The 23,450-nt window shown below is 34.3% G+C and overlaps 1 protein-coding gene across 2 annotated transcripts in view; it reads right to left on the minus strand.

Annotated features, from left to right (window-relative positions):
* The window catches only part of LOC134842077 (fibrillin-2-like), a gene marked incomplete at its 5' end in the record, with an annotated part of 60,149 nt that overhangs the window by 25,108 nt on the left and 11,591 nt on the right, over positions 1-23,450 (minus strand). For both annotated transcript variants that reach the window (XM_063858236.1, XM_063858235.1), the window contains 1 exon segment: positions 15,081-15,209. In XM_063858236.1, coding sequence (XP_063714306.1) covers positions 15,081-15,209 — 129 coding nt within the window.

A 23,450-nucleotide genomic window follows, 5' to 3' on the forward strand; every position in this document is an offset into this window, starting at 1 on the left:
AATAGACGAGATCATGAATCTTTCGACCAAAGTGATATCGAAAGACTTTTACATCTCAGCCCTGACGGCTGTAAAAACGAACTTAGCCGATTAAAACTTTCATCAGACAAAATCACAAACAGAAAATTAGTAACTTTTCAAGTTTTCCCAGACTCTGCACATCAGGCTGAACTTGAAAGAAACCAAGGCCATATAAAGTTATATGATAAATAACTTATGATCTCCATGAAAAAATTTGGACACCACATACCGGAATAAACAATCTCTCAAATTGTAAAGCAGATACTAAAAATTAAGGATATCAAGAAATATTGTTTTTTGATTGGAAAATAAAACTTGAAAAAGTACAACTAACACGAGATTTAAAAAATGACACCATAATTTAACAAGGAACCCGACTCCCTTGCAAAATTGACCAAGGATTTTGCCAACCCACTACACGAACACAAGCAACTATTGTTTGGTTCCACGTAAACACATGTACCACATTTCAAGTAGCAAAAATACACGATAGAATGATAAAACTTCAACAAAAATATTTCATTAAATCAATCCAGTTTGAAGAAGTAAACTCAGACAAAATCAGACAAAATAGTTTTAACTTTAGAAAGATTCACAATATCGAAAACAAGCTGACACATTTCCAAACTTACCCAGAAACAGAAATCGCTTGTAAATACAGCACACTAATTTATAAGACACAATATTCAGAAATTCTTGTCTAAATTGAACAAGGATTCGGCATGAATACAGGTAAATTACATCACCATACAACATGTAACACCTCATGCTTCAACTAACGACGAAATTTCATACATACCAGCACATCTTCTAAAAAACAGAGGAAGAACTGTTGGAAAATTTAAACCACAAGACAAAGACAGTACACGTTTACAAGAACTATCATTTATGAACAAAAATTATTTTGGCGCAATCCATTATGACATTCACCCAGACATGAAATTAAACTACACAATAAGTAGAATTTTTCAAGAAATGTCTTTATCAGAACTTGAAACACTACATAACTTATGCGAACTTGAGAGAACACAAATTTTACAATCTTTTGCACTTGCAGTATTGAAAATTCCTTATGCAGGATATTTATTATCAGGAAAAAGATAAAATTTTATTGACTAAGAAGGAAAGATACTATGGTATTACACTTGTACCAGAAAAGTATCACCATGGTATGTTTTTGAAGATAAAATATGTAATAAGAGAGTTCCCAAATTCTATCAAAAAAATTAAGTATATTTTGTTTACACACTCTCACGCAGAACTTATTTTTGGGATACAGCCGTCCCATGTGGTTCAGAAAACAGCCCCAATGTAGTACAATTAAATCTTGATGAAGATAAATATTACCTTCTCACACCATATCCTACACTTATGCAACCATTAAAGAAGTTTTCACAAATAAGTATTAGAGCAATTGCCCGAAACCCCAACAATGAAACACAGTCAATATGTATATACTCTCAATCATACATTCAACATGACATCAGTACACAACAATTTCAAGAACTAATCACAAAAATGGACACCATACAACGACAATCCATAGATCAAAACTTACGTAAACTTGCAGAAGCCACAGGCTTTTCAGAAATTTACGCACAAGACTACGGAGGATATTTCAAGGACATCAAAGATTACATTTATTTAAATGAGGAAAAACATAGACCACAGGATATTTCAACAATAAACATTTTCAGTTTCGTAACTTTGAAAAACGAACTTCTTGCCTTTCTATGATGGCCTCATTACATCTTAGAAAGATTGACTATATTACACGCAATGTTTAATTTTATTGGATTTCTTTCTGTCAATACTAAAAAGAATCTATAATACGCGCGCATTACATATACAAGTAAACAAACAAGGAAGCGTAGCACGCATAATTTTTGCAGGATTTTTCGGAATTTCTTCCACATCTATTAATAAAATACTTTTAGACGCTCAATTAAAAGAATACAATACAAACTATCAACAGCACCGAATACATATGAGGATTCTCAAAACAATACAAATACAACGCCTACTACACCACAGTTTCAAACAATAAGTCATAATCATCCATTATCCTTAGTATCACAAAATTTTAGAAATATAGCCCTGACAGAGCACATCTCTTCAAGACATAGTTACCAACAAAACCCGATTACACACAGTCTAACACCGACTGAATATAGACGACACATATGAACAAATCATAGAACAACCACACACCACAAATTTTCGTTCTCAGAACAATCATAGTTTTTATCTCACGATGAGCCACCAAATTGGAAGACTCCATCGCTCAATTTCTTATCCATCCAACATTCGAAGCAATTTTCCTGTCATACCACTATTTGCTTTCCCTCACCTGGATCATCTCATGCTAACACTTCATCCAGCATGGATTCAGATACTAATTCCAACACCACTGTATATAACACTATTTCCCAATTTAACAATTCAAACATCGAAACCCCTGACAAATTGGCCAACTCAGAACCCAGCCCATCTTTATTTTCCCAACCCCCTCGTCAACCTCTTCATTGCCAAATAAAAATTGAACCTCCTTCCACTCCCTTTTCCCTTACTGACGTAACACCCACATATTCCCCCCTGACCAGTGACAAGTCCGACACCAACAGCCCTGTAATTCTACAATTAGCTAATGAACTGATAATATTATCACACTACAGCAGCAATTACAGGACCCTCAAACACTAACCATTCGCCAACTATGACATTCCATAACATCATCGAACCCATCAACCCCAATTCCTTCAACAAACCCAACTCCCTCGACTACAAACCGAAAATTCCTTAGCCCATAGAACCTTTAAAAGAAAATTCCCCCATACCCCATTTCTGTCTCACCCTCAAGTATGTTTACCCTCTTCAAGTATGTTTACCCTTATCCGACAATACTTTTATTTTTACTCAGACCCTAACAATGAATACCCTAGTTGTGTAAATGAACACGTATTATACCCAACACTTTCATGGAAATCATTTTATCACTGTACTAATCCACTGTCACTTCCACTATACAACACCCCTATGATAATGAACAATGCAGCACTCAACTCTACCATTTAACAACAGCTCTCTCTCCAAAACAATTTATTCAAATCGGATATCAACAGTCACTTATTAGATTCACCGGACCCAAAGCTAATCAGTATTCCATCGATCACTTAGATCATCATATTATGAGAGCAAATGAATACACCTCCTTAGATACTGATAGAAATGCTAACCCTCAACTAACAGAAAAATTTTTCATTGAAACATAATACGTTTTCAGCCTCAATGCTCTGGATAACAAGTACGATCACGTGATTTCAGCAGCACTTCGTGACAACCAAGCTTATGACTCATAATTTAACAAATTTAACAACTTTTCACTTACTTTTCATTTCCTCACACCCAAAGAACGTGATTTGCACTGTTCACACGACATAATGTTACGTACTAAGCAAACGCACACTTACACTTACCATAAATTCATCCAACATCATTACACTCATAACACACCATCCCAACAAATTCATCAGATATTTCAATACTTTAACTCCAAATATACCATTCGTTCTCAACTTCACTTGTTGCATTAAAATTACTAAACTACAAGGCATCTCCGCATTATAATCCCATCACCCAGATGTTTGTATTCTGCCCCTTAACCAAGACCTTCAACGTAGACGAATCCCGCCCACTAATTGTCCCACACAAATTCTCTACAGCCCGTCGAAGTCTCGATCCTAGAACTCATCCATAACAACAAATGTAACTACAAACTTTGTAACCTCATCCAAAATAAACCATATGAGTTCTCAACTAACACTGAAGAACACAAAATCATTAAAGCACTCGAATTGCTTTGGCCACTTCTCCAAAATAAACATATCATTCGCTTAATAGCTAAACTACTAACATCATCGGATATCATCCACGATGTTTTCACCATGGATTCTTCGCAGATGATTAAGGTAAATATGAATTAAATAAATTATACAAACAAATTAGAACAAAACTAACCATTCTCTATAAATGTTTTCCCTTTTTCTCTAGTCTTCACCGCACGATCACCCACAATCATCTACAAAAAAGAAAAACGAAATAAAAAACTGAAAACTTTTTTCCAGTAACAAAAAGGCATAAAAGGTTGAACACAGAAAAGACTCGACAAAAAGAGAGCATGAAATTATATTTCACTCGTGGCCTAACCCACCAGAGAGAACGTCATGAGAATGCTCTATAGCCGGCCTAACCCACTGTGCTACTTCCACGCTTTATGACCACACTCTTATTTTTGACAAGAGTTACTCAAGGGTGAGTGACTCTTAAAAATAACCGAATTAAAACAAAAAACGCTTTTGCGATAACTACTAATACAAGATCATCACTCAAAACAAATTTAACAAAGATTTGTATAGGTAAATAATACAATGCAGTATATAGATCTCATACAGCCCAAAGACGAGCAGCAAGGATGTTGAAAACCTAATCACACTCCAACTACGTAGTGGCAAACACACTCGATTTGCTGCCTACAGTCACTACACTCAAAATATGGCCATCTCGATGTTGAGTACTCGTACAGATCCAAGTCACTAGGCACTTCACACGAAAGTCAAACTTCATGCTTTATCCAAACTGTCAGAACCTTTAGAACCAGTAATTCAACAGGCACCTTTAAGCGAACCACAATACGAACCAGTTTATAATATATACCCCCCTCTCCAACAAGACCTTAACAGTTCAAGACACCTGAGCCAAAATCAAGAAACGCTCGAAACAGATAGACAAGTTATACATCCAAGACAGAGTAGTATTTTTTCAAACCCCCAGAATTCAATTCAAAATACCTCAGTCGCCATAATCAAATCCTCTAGACCTTTCCAATAGCACAATCCAAAGTACATCCCCAACCACATAAAACAACAAAATATCTCAAACATACCATCAGATTGCTTATGTTCAACTCCCACATCCGAACAATTTCGTGAAAATCCTTTCCCTCCCCCAGCTACCACGTAACATCTCCCAAATTGGATGACACATATTAGACGACACAAGCCTTCACTCAAGGTGAACCAAATTTAGTGAATGATCCCGTAGACATCTCATCTGACACATCTTTCGGAATGTGAACCTCATCGGAAACACTTTCAATTCCCTCAACCGCTTCATTAAGTCAAACCTCAACAACACCATTTCCTCCAAATTTTTCTACAAATCTCGACGCTAGATATCGAGAACATTCAATAAAGAAAATATCCCTACGACTAGATTGGAATACATTCGTAGCAGCCCCTCCATTATTTGGACAACAGGTAGATAGCAATAGAGTACACAACTGGGCACTAAATAGATTTTAAAATCGACAAGATATTCACAAAGATATACATGAACATAACATACAAATACTCACAAAAGATAACTTAACACTCAAATTTGAAATCACAAAAAAAACTAATTAATATATTTCGCTATCTCTTACCCCTTACCCCTAGCTCCCCCAAATATAACAGTTCAATCTTTACCCTCCCCCCCCCCATTTATCACTACAGAAATCATCTATAAATACGATAGATACACAAAAAAGACACTTGGAAATATCCTACACATGTATCTTTTGAGGATACTAATTTTTCAAAACCTTCCCCCTTTTATTTTTTCAGAAGCACAAAAGCATAAAAACGTTTCCCTTAGAACAGGTCCTCACAATTTACTAGTCTCACATTATTATTGTGAAGAAAATGAACAAAAAATTCTACACAAGCATGCAATAAATCAAGTAACTCAATGCAAATCCGAACCACAAGCTATAGAAACAACAAACATAATAGCTACACTTTACTGAAAAGTCCGTGCTATAACATTAATAACTGGATATAAATTCACAGCGACGTTTTCCGAAAAGAAAGTACATTGTTCTCAAGTCTCAAATGGAAATAAAAATAGACGAGATCATGAATCTTTCGACCAAAAAGATATCGAAAGACTTTTATATCTCAGCCCTGATGGCTGTAAAAGCGAACATAGCCGATTAAAACTTTCATCAAACAAAATCACAAACAGAAAATTAGTAACTTTTCAAGTTTTCCCAGACTCTGCACATCAGGCTGAACTTGAAAGAAACCAAGGCCATATAAAGTTAGACGATAAATAACTTATGATCTCCATGAAAAAATTTGGACACCACATACCGGAATAAACAATCCCTCAATTTGTAAAGCAGATACTAAAAATTAAGGATATCAAGAAAAAATGTTTTTTGATTGGAAAATAAAACTTGAAAAAGTACAACTAACACGAGATTTAAAAGATGACACCATAATTTGTCAAGAAACCTGACTCCCTTGCAAAATTGACCAAGGATCTTGCAATCCCACTACACGAACACAAGCAACTATTGTTTGGTTCCACGAAGACATATGTACCACATTTCAAGTAGCAAAAATACACGATAGAATGATGAAACTTCACCAAAAATATTTCATTGAATCAATCCATTTTGAATAAGTAAACTCAGACAAAATCAGACAAAATAGTTTTAACTTTAGAAAGATTCACAATATCGAAAACAAACTGACACGTTCCCAAACTTACCCAGAAACAGAAATCGCTTGTAAATACAGCAAACCACTTCATAAGACACAATATTCAGAAATTCTTGACAAAAACGAACAAGGATTACAGAATCAATCAATCACCATACAACATGAACGAACATGAACATGAATACAGATAAATCAATCACCATACACTATGCAACACCTCACGCTTCAACTAATGACGAAAATTCATCTAAAAAGCACAGAAGGAACTGGTTGAAAATTTAAACCACAAGACAAAGACAGTACACGTTTACAAGAACTATAACTGATGAACAACAATTATTTCGGCGCAATCCATTATGACATTCACCCAGACATGAAACTAGACTACGCAATAAGTAGAATTTTTCAAGAAATGTCTTTATCAGAACTTGAAACACTGCATAACTTATGCGAACTTGAGAGAACACAAATTTTACAATCTTTTGCACTTGTAGTATTGAAAATTCCTTATGCAGGATATTTATTATCAGGAAAAAGATCAAATTTTATTGACTAAGAAGGAAAGATACTATGGTATTACACTTGTACCAAAAAAGTATCACCATTATATGTTTTTGAAGATAAAAGATGTAATAAGAGAGTTCCCATATTCTATTAAAAAAATTAAGTATATTTTGTTTACACACTCTCACGCAGAACTTATTTTTGGGATACAGCCGTCCCATGTGGTTCAGAAAACAGCCACAATGTAGTACAATTAAATCTTGATGAAGATAAATATTACCTTCTCACACCATATCCTACACTTATGCAACCATTAAAGAAGTTTTCACAAAAAAGTATTAGAGCAATTGCCCGAAACCCCAACAATGAAACACAGTCAATATGTATATACTCTCAATCAGACATTCAACATGACATCAGTACACAACAATTTCAAGAACTAATCACAAAAATGGACACCATACAGCGACAATCCATAGATCAAAACTCACGTAAACTTGCAGAAGCAACAGGCTTTTCAGAAATTTACGCACAAGACTACGGCGGATATTTTAAGGACATCAAAGATTACATTTGTTTAAATGAGGAAAAACATAGACCACGGGATATTTTAAACATTCTCAGTTTCGTAACTTTGAAAAACGAACTTCTTGCCTTTCTATGATGGCCTCATTACATCTTTGAAAGATTGACTATATTACACGCAATGTTTAATTTTATTGGATTTCTTTCTGTCAATACTAAAAGGAATCTATAATACGCGCGCAATACATATACAAGTAAACAAACAAGGCAGCGTAGCACGCATAATTTTTGCAGGATTTTTTGGAATTTCTTCCACATCTATTAATAAAATACTTTTAGACGCTCAATTAAAAGAATACAATACAAACTATCAACAACACCGAATACATATAAGGATTCTCAAAACAATACAAAAAAATACAACGCCTACTACACCACAATTACAAACAATAAGTCATAATCATCCATTATCCTTAGTATCACAAAATTTTAGAAATATAGCCCTGACAGAGCACATCTCTTCAAGACATAGTTACCAACAAAACGCGATTACACACAGTCTAAAACCGACTGAATATAGACGAAACATATGAACAAATCATAGAACAGCCACACATAACAAATTTTTGTTCTCAGAACAATCATATTTTTAGCCCACGATGAGCCGCCAAATTGGATCACTCCATCGCTCAATTTCTTATCCAGCCAACATTCGAAGCAATTTTCCTGTCATACTACTTTTTGCTTTCCCTCACCTGGATCATCTCATGCTAACAGTTCATCCAGCATGGATTCAGATACTAATTCCAACACCACTGTATATAACACTATTTCCCAATTTAACAATTCAAACATCGAAACCCCTGACAAATTTGCCAACTCAGAACCCAGCCCATCTACATTTTCCCAACCCCCTCGTCAACCTCTTCATTGTCAAATAAAAATTGAACCTCCTTCCACTCCGTCTTGCCTTACTGACGTAACACCCACGACCCTCAAAGACTAACCATTCACCAACTCTGACATTCCATAACATCATCGAACCCATCAACCCCAACTCCTTCGTCAAACCCAACTCCCTCGACTACAAACCGAGCCCATAGAACCCTTAAAAGAAAATTCCCCCATACCCCATTTCCGTCTCACTCTCAATCAGCCCAATCAATCGTAAAACATCCACTTCACACTAACACCAAAAAATTTCTTCATGTATGTTAACCCTTTTCCGACAATACTTTTATTTTTACTCAGACCCTAACAATGAATAACCTAACTGTGTAAATGAACACGTATTATACCCAACACTTTCATGGAAATCATTTTATCACTGTACTAATCCACTGTCACTTCCACTATACAACACCCCTATGATAATGAACAATGCAGCACTCAACTCTACCATTTAACAACAGCTCTCTCTCCAAAACAATTTATTCAAATCGGATATCAACAGTCACTTATTAGATTCACCGGACCCAAATCTAATCAGTATTCCATCGATCACTAAGATCATCATATTATGAGAGCAAATGAATACACCTCCTTAGATACTGATAGAAATGCTAACCCTCAACTAACAGAAAAATTTTTCATTAAAACATAATACGTTTTCAGCCTCAATGCTCTGGATAACAAGTACGATCACGTGATTTCAGCAGCACTTTGTGACAACCAAGCTTATGACTCATAATTTAACAAATTTAACAACTTTTCACTTACTTTTCATTTCCTCACACCCAAAGAACGTGATTTGCACTGTTCACACGACATAATGTTACGTACTAAGCAAACGCACACTTACACTTACCATAAATTCATCCAACATCATTACACTCATAACACACCATCCCAACAAATTCATCAGATATTTCAATACTTTAACTCCAAATATACCATTCGTTCTCAACTTCACTTGTTGCATTAAAATTACTAAACTACAAGGCATCTCCGCAATTATAATCCCATCACCCAGATGTTTGTATTCTGCCCCTTAACCAAGACCTTCAACGTAGACGAATCCCGCCCACTAATTGTCCCACACAAATTCTCTACAGCCCGTCGAAGTCTCGATCCTAGAACTCATCCATAACACCAAATGTAACTACAAACTTTGTAACCTCATCCAAAATAAACCATATGAGTTCTCAACTAACACTGAAGAACACAAAATCATTAAAGCACTCGAATTGCTTTGTCCACTTCTCCAAAATAAATATATCATTCGCTTAATAGCTAAACTACTAACATCATCGGATATCATCCACGATGTTTTCACCATGGATTCTTCGCAGATGATTAAGGTAAATATGAATTAAATAAATTATACAAACAAATTAGAACAAAACTAACTATTCTCTATAAATGTTTTCCCTTTTTCTCTAGTCTTCACCGCACGATCACCCACAATCATCTACAAAAAAGAAAAACGAAATAAAAAACTGAAAACTTTTTTCCAGTAACAAAAAGGCATAAAAGGTTGAACACAGAAAAGACTCGACAAAACGAGAGCATGAAATTATATTCCACTCCTAGCCTAACCCACCAGAGAGAACGTCATGAGAATGCTCTATAGCCGGCCTAACCCACTGTGCTACTTCCACGCTTTATGACCACACTCTTATTTTTGACAAGAGTTACTCAAGGGTGAGTGACTCTTAAAAATAACCGAATTAAAACAAAAAACGCTTTTGCGATAACTACTAATACAAGATCACCATCACTAATCAACCACCATACAACATGAACGAACATGAACATGAATACAGATAAATCAATCACCATACACTATGCAACACCTCACGCTTCAACTAATGACGAAAATTCATCTAAAAAGCACAGAAGGAACTGGTTGAAAATTTAAACCACAAGACAAAGACAGTACACGTTTACAAGAACTATAACTGATGAACAACAATTATTTCGGCGCAATCCATTATGACATTCACCCAGACATGAAACTAGACTACGCAATAAGTAGAATTTTTCAAGAAATGTCTTTATCAGAACTTGAAACACTGCATAACTTATGCGAACTTGAGAGAACACAAATTTTACAATCTTTTGCACTTGTAGTATTGAAAATTCCTTATGCAGGATATTTATTATCAGGAAAAAGATAAAATTTTATTGACTAAGAAGGAAAGATACTATGGTATTACACTTGTACCAAAAAAGTATCACCATTATATGTTTTTGAAGATAAAAGATGTAATAAGAGAGTTCCCATATTCTATTAAAAAAATTAAGTATATTTTGTTTACACACTCTCACGCAGAACTTATTTTTGGGATACAGCCGTCCCATGTGGTTCAGAAAACAGCCACAATGTAGTACAATTAAATCTTGATGAAGATAAATATTACCTTCTCACACCATATCCTACACTTATGCAACCATTAAAGAAGTTTTCACAAAAAAGTATTAGAGCAATTGCCCGAAACCCCAACAATGAAACACAGTCAATATGTATATACTCTCAATCAGACATTCAACATGACATCAGTACACAACAATTTCAAGAACTAATCACAAAAATGGACACCATACAGCGACAATCCATAGATCAAAACTCACGTAAACTTGCAGAAGCAACAGGCTTTTCAGAAATTTACGCACAAAACTACGGCGGATATTTTAAGGACATCAAAGATTACATTTGTTTAAATGAGGAAAAACATAGACCACAGGATATTTTAAACATTCTCAGTTTCGTAACTTTGAAAAACGAACTTCTTGCCTTTCTATGATGGCCTCATTACATCTTTGAAAGATTGACTATATTACACGCAATGTTTAATTTTATTGGATTTCTTTCTGTCAATACTAAAAGGAATCTATAATACGCGCGCAATACATATACAAGTAAACAAACAAGGCAGCGTAGCACGCATAATTTTTGCAGGATTTTTTGGAATTTCTTCCACATCTATTAATAAAATACTTTTAGACGCTCAATTAAAAGAATACAATACAAACTATCAACAACACCGAATACATATAAGGATTCTCAAAACAATACAAAAAAATACAACGCCTACTACACCACAATTACAAACAATAAGTCATAATCATCCATTATCCTTAGTATCACAAAATTTTAGAAATATAGCCCTGACAGAGCACATCTCTTCAAGACATAGTTACCAACAAAACGCGATTACACACAGTCTAAAACCGACTGAATATAGACGAAACATATGAACAAATCATAGAACAGCCACACATAACAAATTTTTGTTCTCAGAACAATCATATTTTTAGCCCACGATGAGCCGCCAAATTGGATCACTCCATCGCTCAATTTCTTATCCAGCCAACATTCGAAGCAATTTTCCTGTCATACTACTTTTTGCTTTCCCTCACCTGGATCATCTCATGCTAACAGTTCATCCAGCATGGATTCAGATACTAATTCCAACACCACTGTATATAACACTATTTCCCAATTTAACAATTCAAACATCGAAACCCCTGACAAATTTGCCAACTCAGAACCCAGCCCATCTACATTTTCCCAACCCCCTCGTCAACCTCTTCATTGTCAAATAAAAATTGAACCTCCTTCCACTCCGTCTTGCCTTACTGACGTAACACCCACGACCCTCAAAGACTAACCATTCACCAACTCTGACATTCCATAACATCATCGAACCCATCAACCCCAACTCCTTCGTCAAACCCAACTCCCTCGACTACAAACCGAGCCCATAGAACCCTTAAAAGAAAATTCCCCCATACCCCATTTCCGTCTCACTCTCAATCAGCCCAATCAATCGTAAAACATCCACTTCACACTAACACCAAAAAATTTCTTCATGTATGTTAACCCTTTTCCGACAATACTTTTATTTTTACTCAGACCCTAACAATGAATAACCTAACTGTGTAAATGAACACGTATTATACCCAACACTTTCATGGAAATCATTTTATCTCTGTACTAATCCACTGTCACTTCCACTATACAACACCCCTATGATAATGAACAATGCAGCACTCAACTCTACCATTTAACAACAGCTCTCTCTCCAAAACAATTTATTCAAATCGGATATCAACAGTCACTTATTAGATTCACCGGACCCAAATCTAATCAGTATTCCATCGATCACTAAGATCATCATATTATGAGAGCAAATGAATACACCTCCTTAGATACTGATAGAAATGCTAACCCTCAACTAACAGAAAAATTTTTCATTAAAACATAATACGTTTTCAGCCTCAATGCTCTGGATAACAAGTACGATCACGTGATTTCAGCAGCACTTTGTGACAACCAAGCTTATGACTCATAATTTAACAAATTTAACAACTTTTCACTTACTTTTCATTTCCTCACACCCAAAGAACGTGATTTGCACTGTTCACACGACATAATGTTACGTACTAAGCAAACGCACACTTACACTTACCATAAATTCATCCAACATCATTACACTCATAACACACCATCCCAACAAATTCATCAGATATTTCAATACTTTAACTCCAAATATACCATTCGTTCTCAACTTCACTTGTTGCATTAAAATTACTAAACTACAAGGCATCTCCGCAATTATAATCCCATCACCCAGATGTTTGTATTCTGCCCCTTAACCAAGACCTTCAACGTAGACGAATCCCGCCCACTAATTGTCCCACACAAATTCTCTACAGCCCGTCGAAGTCTCGATCCTAGAACTCATCCATAACACCAAATGTAACTACAAACTTTGTAACCTCATCCAAAATAAACCATATGAGTTCTCAACTAACACTGAAGAACACAAAATCATTAAAGCACTCGAATTGCTTTGTCCACTTCTCCAAAATAAATATATCATTCGCTTAATAGCTAAACTACTAACATCATCGGATATCATCCACGATGTTTTCACCATGGATTCTTCGCAGATGATTAAGGTAAATATGAATTAAATAAATTATACAAACAAATTAGAACAAAACTAACTATTCTCTATAAATGTTTTCCCTTTTTCTCTAGTCTTCACCGCACGATCACCCACAATCATCTACAAAAAAGAAAAACGAAATAAAAAACTGAAAACTTTTTTCCAGTAACAAAAAGGCATAAAAGGTTGAACACAGAAAAGACTCGACAAAACGAGAGCATGAAATTATATTCCACTCCTAGCCTAACCCACCAGAGAGAACTTCATGAGCATGCTCTATAGCCGGCCTAACCCACTGTGCTACAGCCACGCTTTATGACCACACTCTTATTTTTGACAAGAGTTACTCAAGGGTGAGTGACTCTTAAAAATAACCGAATTAAAACAAAAACGCTTTTGCGATAACTACTAATACAAGATCATAACTAAAAACGAAATTAACAAAGATTTGTATAAGTAAATAATACAATGCAGTATATAGATCTCATACAGCCCAAAGACGAGCAGCAAGGAAGTTGACAACCCAATCACACTCCAACTACGTAGTGGCAAACACACTCGATTTGCTGCCTACAGTCGCTACAATCAAAAGATTTAAAGTACGACTTGGCATCGCAGCAAAAGAAACCCATTGAAACAAACCAATGGACATCTCGATGTTGAGTACGCGTACATATCCAAATCACTAGTAACTTCACACGAAAGTCAAACTTCATGCTATATCCAAACTGGGCTGGAGCACTGTCGCTCTCTACTTAACCAAATAAGCACCTCATTGCAACCGATCAGAAGTCTCGATACGACCTCAGATCTGTTGCGATCAATGACAACAACTTAACAACAAGTACATAACCACGATTCTAATTCGTCCAAATCCGGATAACGGCCCTTCTCCCTAATCAGAGAAATCAAATGCTCGCAACTTCTAAAAGAAAAACAGCGTCATCCACCATCCACTACATTGGACCATTAGAAAACAAAAACTCTCTAAGACCCGGATAGGTGGAACCAGGTCTAAACTGGACTTTGTTTTTGGTTATTATTATGATTTTTATATCTATAAAATATCCAATACTAACCAATCATACTCCATCAACTAACAACCCACTTTTTTGTAAGTGCTGAAACTACTTGTAGTTTCAGCACCAGAGCAATTTGAATTAAACTTAGAATATAATTGCCTACTACAGAGAAACGGACCCGCGCAAGCCAGTATACACTAGATCTATTGAGACTAGGAGATATAAGAGTAAGATTAAGATTGGTATTAGACTAAGAAGTTGCACGAATCTATCCGGCCAAAAATAAGATATCGTGACGAGCAGACGGTGTGCCTTATTTCAAATTACTCTATGAGTATAACCAAAAGGTCATAACCCAATAAGTAATTTTCCACAGGTATTAAAATCTTATTTGTTTTTCCAAATCAATAATTCTGGATTTGGAAAAAAAATTAGATTTTAATACCTGTTTTGATCGGTTATAATTGATGACCTTTTTATTGAGAATGACTTTACAACTGAAAACCAATATAACTATCCATGAAACTCCAGTACAGGCTGGTTGTGGATAAATTAAAATAATTAACCTGTGCAATCTTTGTTGTCCCCAGATTCTGAAAAATAGCCATCGTTGCACTGGCAGTTGTATGCTCCAGGCAAATTCACACACTCGGAGTTGGTTCCACAAACACCCGGTGTATTGCATTCATTCACGTCTAAAAAATTGAATTGAGCTCTTCGCTTAACTGATGAGAATCATTTGTCAGTTTGAGTATATAATGCTGGAATTGAAAATAAATTACTACTCGCTATAGGAATGTTGTTGCTAACCCTATGGCGGGGTTGGTGGACCCCGCTATAAGATTAAATAGGATTAAAAAAAGCGCTTAAGATCATCGGGCGCGCTAAAGATATCGGGCATGTGAGGGATTTTGCAATATTAGCTTAAGGCAAAATTGTGAGGATTTAGTTTGCCCAATGGTAAGAAAGTGGAATGAAAACAGATTCTTTTGGAATAATTTTTGAGTTTTTAAAAATTGAAAGTCAAGATGTCCAAAAGGTAAACTCAAGGAGACTTTTTTGCGTAGCTTTTGCATAGAAGAAGAGTTTTTTCTACTGTTTGTTTTCTCAGATAAATTGTTTAGAATCTAGCTATCAAAAACTCTAGAATCTAATTATCAGAAACGATGTGAAAAAGGCTACAAAATCCACTGAAAAATCGAAAAAAATAAATTCTGTTCTAAAAAACTTGAAATTTCAATGATTAGATTATTACATCCCAAACTAAACTTGCTGCATAAGTTTATTTTCGTGAAATTATACCGCTAATTTTCATAAATTTTCTAACAGAATTAAAAATATGAAGATTCAAGTGTCATTCGGGTTTTTTTGTAGAATTGATGCAATTGCTCCTGTTACAGTGTTATAACAACAAATTGTTTTGCATTAAGCCTTTCAGTTCAACGAAACAATTAAGGGATTCAACCCGCTTCTCGCTTATGGTTTTTTTATATTCCGCGAAGCACATACCCGGGAAAAACTCCACTTGATAATAGGTCTGAAGTCATATCTGATGTCACTTTGGCAAGTTGCATAAATTGAAAGATTTTTAAGCAACTAGAACAATATCGTTTCCATCTTCGTTTGCCGATGATAGATTCAAACTCTTTGTGTTTCCAGCTCTTTGTGTTTTTATCGCATCGAAATTGCAAAAAAAAATTAGTATATATCTACGTTTTTCAGTTTTTGGTTTTCACAGTTTGCCTCGTTTTTTTTTTCTGCCTGTAATTTTTTTGCTACCTGTAAATGCTGCAATTTTCCAATTATGTCTTTAGTTAGATTTTTTTCGCACCAGATAATTGTTTCGACAATTGATACGAAAGTAACGGAATATTTTGTGCTCGGGGTGGGTTTTTTTTCTTCAGACAAATTTCGACTTTTTACCTAGCCATTTTTGACGAAATCTTTTTATATCATTCGAAAGATATTGTTGTCCTGAGCTCAAATTTGAAAAGATATTTCACCTGTGATCATTTTTCGTAAAGTTATGGGGGTTTGAAGATTGCGATTTTGACCAGTTTGGGACAATTAACGCTCGATATATTTCGCGCTATTAACGCGTAAGCCGAGATTTAATCCGTCTTAGAAATCGTTCCAAATTGGTTAAAAGAAGCTTATTTGCCATAATTGGTTTGTTACAAGGAACGAAATTTCTCTTTTGGTACTTTATATGGCGTGTGGGGGGATGATTTTCATAAAAAATTCCAAATTTTTGAAATTTTTTTTTTTCATTTTGTTTTATTTCATTGAATTTTTTTAATGTTAACATTCAGGGCTTCGCCCTGATACGAGCAGTCTTGTTTTACTTTCTCATGTGAATAGACAATTCCAAAATCATACTATAGACAAATCTTCTATGAACTATTGCCTGGAAGTTTCCTTTTCTCGGCCGCATCTCTAGACATTAGAAAACTGCTGTATCGCTCTCGTAACGAAAGTAACGGAATATTTGTGTTAGGGGTAGTTTTTTCTCTTTTTTGAGAAAAGCATCCCCCCAACACGCCATCAAACAATCATAGAATGACATAGAAAGTGTTTGTTTCGAGGAGTTGCAGCTCACTAAATGGGACAACTAAACTAGAAACAACCCAAAACAAAGTCTTCAAACAATTTAATACAAACCCGTGGTATTGTCATGTTCCAAAAAACTTTGTAGGTTTTCCATGGATAACTTACAAATAGTTGAGAAAGAAGTAAAAAAAATTACAATCACGGTATCAATAATTAATATTGAGATTTCATAATTTAAAAAGCTCAAAAAATTTTTATTCACTAGACAAATATTTTTATAGACAACATTTTTATACGACAAAAAAAATGATATTCCTAAAACTGTATCAAAAAAGATCCACAACCCTCAATATTGAGTTTGTGGCAAACTGGAAATCTTGCCTAAAGAGGTGCGATACAAATTCAGAAGAGTGTGACCTTAGAACAATGCGAAAAAGCACAACTTACAGCACCATTAAGAAATAAGGCAAACTGAAGCCAGTGAATACGAAGACGATTGCATAGAGGATGAGGAAAAAACAGATGGATCTACTCACTTTTGCAGCTTCAAAACTCAGTTAAATGATTTTTTTTGCAATTCGAAAAACAATATACCTCAAATCTTATTTTATTTTTCGTAATCAATGTGAAGAAAACTGACCTACAGTTATCAAGAAAACCATTGATTTTGTTACTTTTAGTTATATTGATAATGAACTTCTGGCAAATCGTTTGAGTGGAGTTTCTAGTTTAGACTCGTTCCTTATAGCGTACAAAACCAGTGAAATAAATAGATACTCTCTATGCGAGTGGTTTCATATTCCCTACAATCTCGATGGAAAGCAGCTACTGCTGGAGGATAATTTTTTCAGCAATCTTGAACGACGGCAACACTCATGAAAGAGAGTAGGACGTTGTTTAGTAGCTTCTCAACACTGAGTTAGCTGAAGTGCAGCCAATTTTGAAAAAAATGGAGCTTTTTGCAAAGCAAAATAAAAAAATCCCAGTTTTTCTGATATTATGAAAATCAATTTTTTTTACAAACGAATAATCCAAGTCACACTGCTTTAATTTAAGATTCAAATGTAAAAAGCTTAAGAGGATGAAAGATTTAATCACAAATCTAGACTGAAATTAATCACTTTTTTTTTACATTGACACCCTCGGCAAACAAAATCTCCCAATTATTTTGACATTTCTTTGAAAGCGTTTGAAGTATGGTTGGCTGAGACTAGTATCGTGCCTTTGTATATTTCGTGCCTTTGCAAGAAACGCAATTATGATTGTATGACGGCCTCTTGACATTTGTACTTCTTGATTAACATACAGAGCTAAAAATGTCTCAGCTGCTTTGTCGAAATTGCTATGTCAAAGTATTTATCTAAGTTACAACGCCATACCTTTCATTGTATTAAGTATGCTACCATCTCAATCTTTTCAACCTCGTGAATAACAGTTTTTCCAACTGCTGATATTGTTTTTTCTTCTCTTTTAACCAAAATTTGCTTGCTGACGCTTGTTTGCTTGAACCGAATCATTTTTCTGGATTAGTTGGAAGAAAAAGGAAAATATACATTCAGAAAAAAAGGATATTCCATAGCAGAATTGAAGAAATGTGGGATTGTAATTGTTGCTACAAATTTGAAAACACTTTAGAAACCATTTTCTTACAGTTGAAACTTGCAAAATATTTTACACGAAACAACACGTCTACATGCTACGCAATCTCAATGTTCCAGATGAGCTTAAAGCCAAATTGTTCAATATTCCGCCTATTAGTACAATTTTTCTTCTCACCAGAAACGATGTTGGGAAATATATGAATCAATGATAAGAGATTTGTTTTGCTACAGATTACCAAATAGAGAACACCGATTCTCTCTATTTGGCTTTGGCGGATAAAATATCAAAAGGAGTTATCCTTGCCAGCAAACGAGATGAATGGATTGAAAGAGGACAAGTTACTGTCTAGATCGCTTTAAAGCATGTTTAAAAGCATTTTCATTTCCAAAAATCTGAATAAAGTGAATCAAAAGTCAACTAAAAGAGTATCTAAAAATTTTAACCAAGATGGTGCAGCTTATGAACAACTTAAAAAATGACTGAGCTATTTCTACCTTTTATGAAAAGACAAATACTATAAAATGCGTTCTTAACCTTTAATTTTGAAAAACATTTTGAAGTAAAGTTGAGTAAAACTAGATTAACAAATCGCAGACTACTGTTTTTGAATGGTTTTTTTTCCAATTTAAAATATCAAAAAATCTATAATTTTTAAAGCATATGTCATTAACGCTGGTAAAAAAGTTTCAAACGAAGCTGTTTTGTCAAACTAAAAAATTGACAAAATTTAATATTTTAAGCAAACTTACCGTCAAAAAAACTGAAACCTACAACCTTTTTTGATATATTGGAATCCTATTCTCTAACTCATTACTTGAGGAAACTTATTTCCTATCCTAAAACACGGGAAAACTTATTTACTATCTTAAAAAATGAAGGTAATTTTGAGGCCTGGAATGAATTGCACCAACATTTACTACTTAGGTTTCATAGGCTCTAGTGTTTCTTAATGTTAATAAGGACTCTGTTTCATCTGAACCTTTAAACTAAAAACAATTTTCAAAAACCGAAAATCAACTGACCGATTATTTTTCTCGTTTTTTGTGCTGTATTATTACAAGCATTCCTCGTTCTGAGAGTCTCAAAGCTCATAATTTGAATCTTTTTGAAAATTTCTTCGATACGTTATTTTGGCCCAAAAAGTAAGGAAATTGCGTCAAAGACTTGTCAGGGTTGAGGGAATAGTCTAAATGAACATCTTTCTAAATGTTTCTGATATCAACAAGTAAAAAATGCAGCAGACGAAATCTGACAAAATTTTGATACATTTGACAAAACAGCAAGTTGCTGATTCTCATTAATCGTATTGCTCACACAAATGAAATTGATAGTTTCTTCGAACGTTTACAAGGTCCCAGGTCAGACAGTTTTAACAGCCCTCTTCCAAGTTACAGGGAGCGATTGAGACATATTCATCAAAACTTTATACCCCTCAAGAAACGTTTGTTAAAACACTAGATAGATTCATTGTATCGGTTACTGAGGATGCTCAATTTCTCTGTGATCAGGCCTTCTCGTATAGAAAGTTCAATTCAAATATTTTCACTTTTATACCAGCCATATTAATTTAATTTACAAATGATTTTCGTGGCAGGGAAAAACAGACCATGCGGGCAAAATTGTTTTTATTTATATTTAAATATTGCTTAGGGCTTTATATAATTCTCCTCATATTTTTTTGGACAAATTTTTTTTTCAAAACTTTGTTTAACCTTATATATATTTTTTCTTCATTGATATCAGATTAAAACTCAATAAAGATATTATCAGCCAAAAAAGCACACATTTGCTGGTTGGTCAATTACAAAAAACGGAAAAAGAAACTCAAAAAACATCTGTACGTTCAGTCAAAATTGGGCAGAAGTACAGTAAAGGAATGAAAAGTTCTGCCTACTGAGTCAATCAGAAAAGAGTTTGGGTACGGTCAACTTGGATTGAATTTTCTATACAATCCAAAAAGACCGCACTCGACATCTTGTCTGATTGATTCCGTAGGCAGAAGTTTTTATTCCTTCACTGTTCTTATGCCATACTTTGGTTGAACGTATCGATGTTTTTTTGGTTTTTTCTTTTTTTTTGTGACTGAACGACCTCTGTGCTTTTTTATGTTATAGAAGAAAAGAAATTTTAGCTTACACAAAAATATGAGAAAAATTTGTCTGAAAAAAACTATGTCCAGAATTTTACAAAACCCTAAGCAATATTTAAATTATATTTTGAAAAACAAATATATTTGCCCGAACCGTCTGTTTTTTTTTCTTGCCATCAAAGTCAATTCGACAAGGTTCGTTTAGAAGTGATAACATTTGAAGTTTTATAACGAAAAGTTCGATATTATTTAATCAATCTCATGCAATGTTTGTTTAGGAACGAAATTTTTTTTAAGCACTAGGGAACTAACTGGTTATTCATTATGATATTTTCACAAAACCGAAAACAAGTAAGATAAGATAAGTTAGGGGAGTAAAATCGTAGTGGTTATTTTAGCTTAGATCAGTTATGTTTTTCTAGACCATAATTGATTTAGGTTGAAACTAAAACCAATAAAAATTTCCAACTTTTTTCTAAAATGAAATATTTTTAAAAAAAAAATTTCTCGTAGCGTAAACCAAAAAACAGAAACTGTTTACAAAATTGGAAATGATCACAACTATAGTTTAATTTTTAAAATTATTTTTTAAGTTTTTTTAAAGAGCAGTAAAAATTGTTTTTGGTCGCTTTGTGAAACTCACTTTTTCAGAACTAAGAAAAAATTTAATTTTCAATAAAACAAAAATAGTTGCTCAAATCAAAGAGTTGTCAAGTTCTAGAAGTTCCCAGTTTAACCCAAGGCTGAATTAGCTTCCATTGATATTGAATCTCCTAAAAGGCTGCTCACATCAGTGCTCGGGATGACCAAAAATACTAGTCATACAATTTCCATATATGGAAAAATGCTAGTCATACACTTTCCATGCAGTTCCATACGTACAGAAAATTGCATGAAAGGTCTATGATTAGTATTTTTTCATATATGGAAATTGTATAACTAGCAATTTTCCATAAACCAAAAATATTGATTTTTTGCATTTTAATTTCTCAATATTTTTTGGTTGTGTTCGTAGTACCATGGTAGCTTCTATGAACTCATCCTTTTTGTCAACGTGTTTTTTTTACAACTAATCTTATTTATTCGCTAGTAAAGAGGAATTCATCCAGTAGGTTGCATTGAAGTTGTTTTGGGACTCTCATGATTGTTTTCCGGTTCCCGGTTACTTCATTCATTTATGTGCTTGTGTCATTACGAGGCCAAACTGTGCACTGGATAGGTGCACAATTTTGTGTCTGTATGTTCCTGGCTTCCAGAGACAAGTCTTTAAACCTGTTAAAATTTTGTCGGAACAATCAAAGGAAAATAAAGAACAAAAGAAGAAGAACAAAGGGAGCGTTCTTGTTGCGAAATCGGCTTACAATGCACAAAATGCACAGTTTGGCCTCGTAATGGTCCACGCCATTTCTCAAGGATGTGCCCTTACCTCTTAATTTCTCCTTTGCACAAAAAATACCACTCGTATGATTTCATTCGTGGCAGAATTGAGTTGAGAAGTTAAACTAACCTAAAAAAATATTCTGACTGCACCAGTTAAAAACTTCACCAAAAACCTCATGGTTGTTTTGAACAGAGAAAACAATCGAGTGAAGATTTGACTTTTTAAAACAAAGAGTAGTTGATAATAGTTGACTTGAAAAATAAGCAGGCGAGATTATGCACAACTCAGATGCGTAGGTCTAACCAATCTGATTTTTTTCATAATATTAGATTCGATGTCTTAATCAATAAAAAAAATATTTTAAAACTAAATTACGACCTTCTCATTGTCCCCGATTTAACTGTTTCTTCAAAAAAGCAGAAAACTCCAATCAAAATCTTTCAAGTTACAAGAAGCGAATGAGGCATATTTACTCAAAGTATACAACCTTCGAAAAGCAATCTTCCAAAAATAGAAAGACTTAATGCTGCAGTTATTGAGGAGACCAACTTCTGAATTGTTGGCTATTTTGAGTAGAAGATCATGGTACGAGATCCGTTTCTTAATCTTTTATGTAATTGATGGGCCGGTTTTTTTTTCAAAAAATGAGAAACCACAAGAACCTCATCATCGATTTTGTACTAGGTCAAACCAGCTGGAGGCTGGTCTTCAGAATAAAAATTCCTTTACAAAAAACAACCGTGAGGTGCGATTTAAAAAAACTTTGAGCAACTGAAAGAGCGAGGAAAGAATTGTTCAACAAAAAACTTGAAGTACAAAGATAAAAGCAATAAAAAATCGGAGAAAAAATTGTAATGATTAAACCTTGATTTTGAAAAAAAAATCAAGCAAAGTTTTTAATTCAACAATTTCTTAATTTTTTCCAACCTTCCCATAGACTACAGTCCCCTAAGTAAAAAACTTGCCGACTACGAGAATTTGAGAATTGGTGGCCTCGACGAGCAGCAGGCATGAAAAATTTCAAGTTATGACAGAGCTTGCATCTGAGTGGGATAGATGAAAATTTTTGTGAATTAAAAGAAATAAAACAAAAAGACTACTTTGGAAAAATTCTTAAAGTAGGAAGAAAACAACCAATGCAATCATTCCAACTTTAGCAACATTGCAAAAAAAGTCTGATTCTCTCATGACAAAAAATAAAAAATCAAAAAATCAAAACTTGGATACTTTTTTCTCAAATTAGCAATTATCTGTTGCACAAATGAATTTTTTCATAAAATCTACACGTTTTTTAAAGTGACAGAAACTTGTAGA

Source organism: Symsagittifera roscoffensis, chromosome 3 (genome assembly GCF_963678635.1).
Source record: "Symsagittifera roscoffensis chromosome 3, txSymRosc1.1, whole genome shotgun sequence".
Classification (NCBI taxonomy): Eukaryota; Metazoa; Xenacoelomorpha; order Acoela; family Convolutidae; genus Symsagittifera; species Symsagittifera roscoffensis.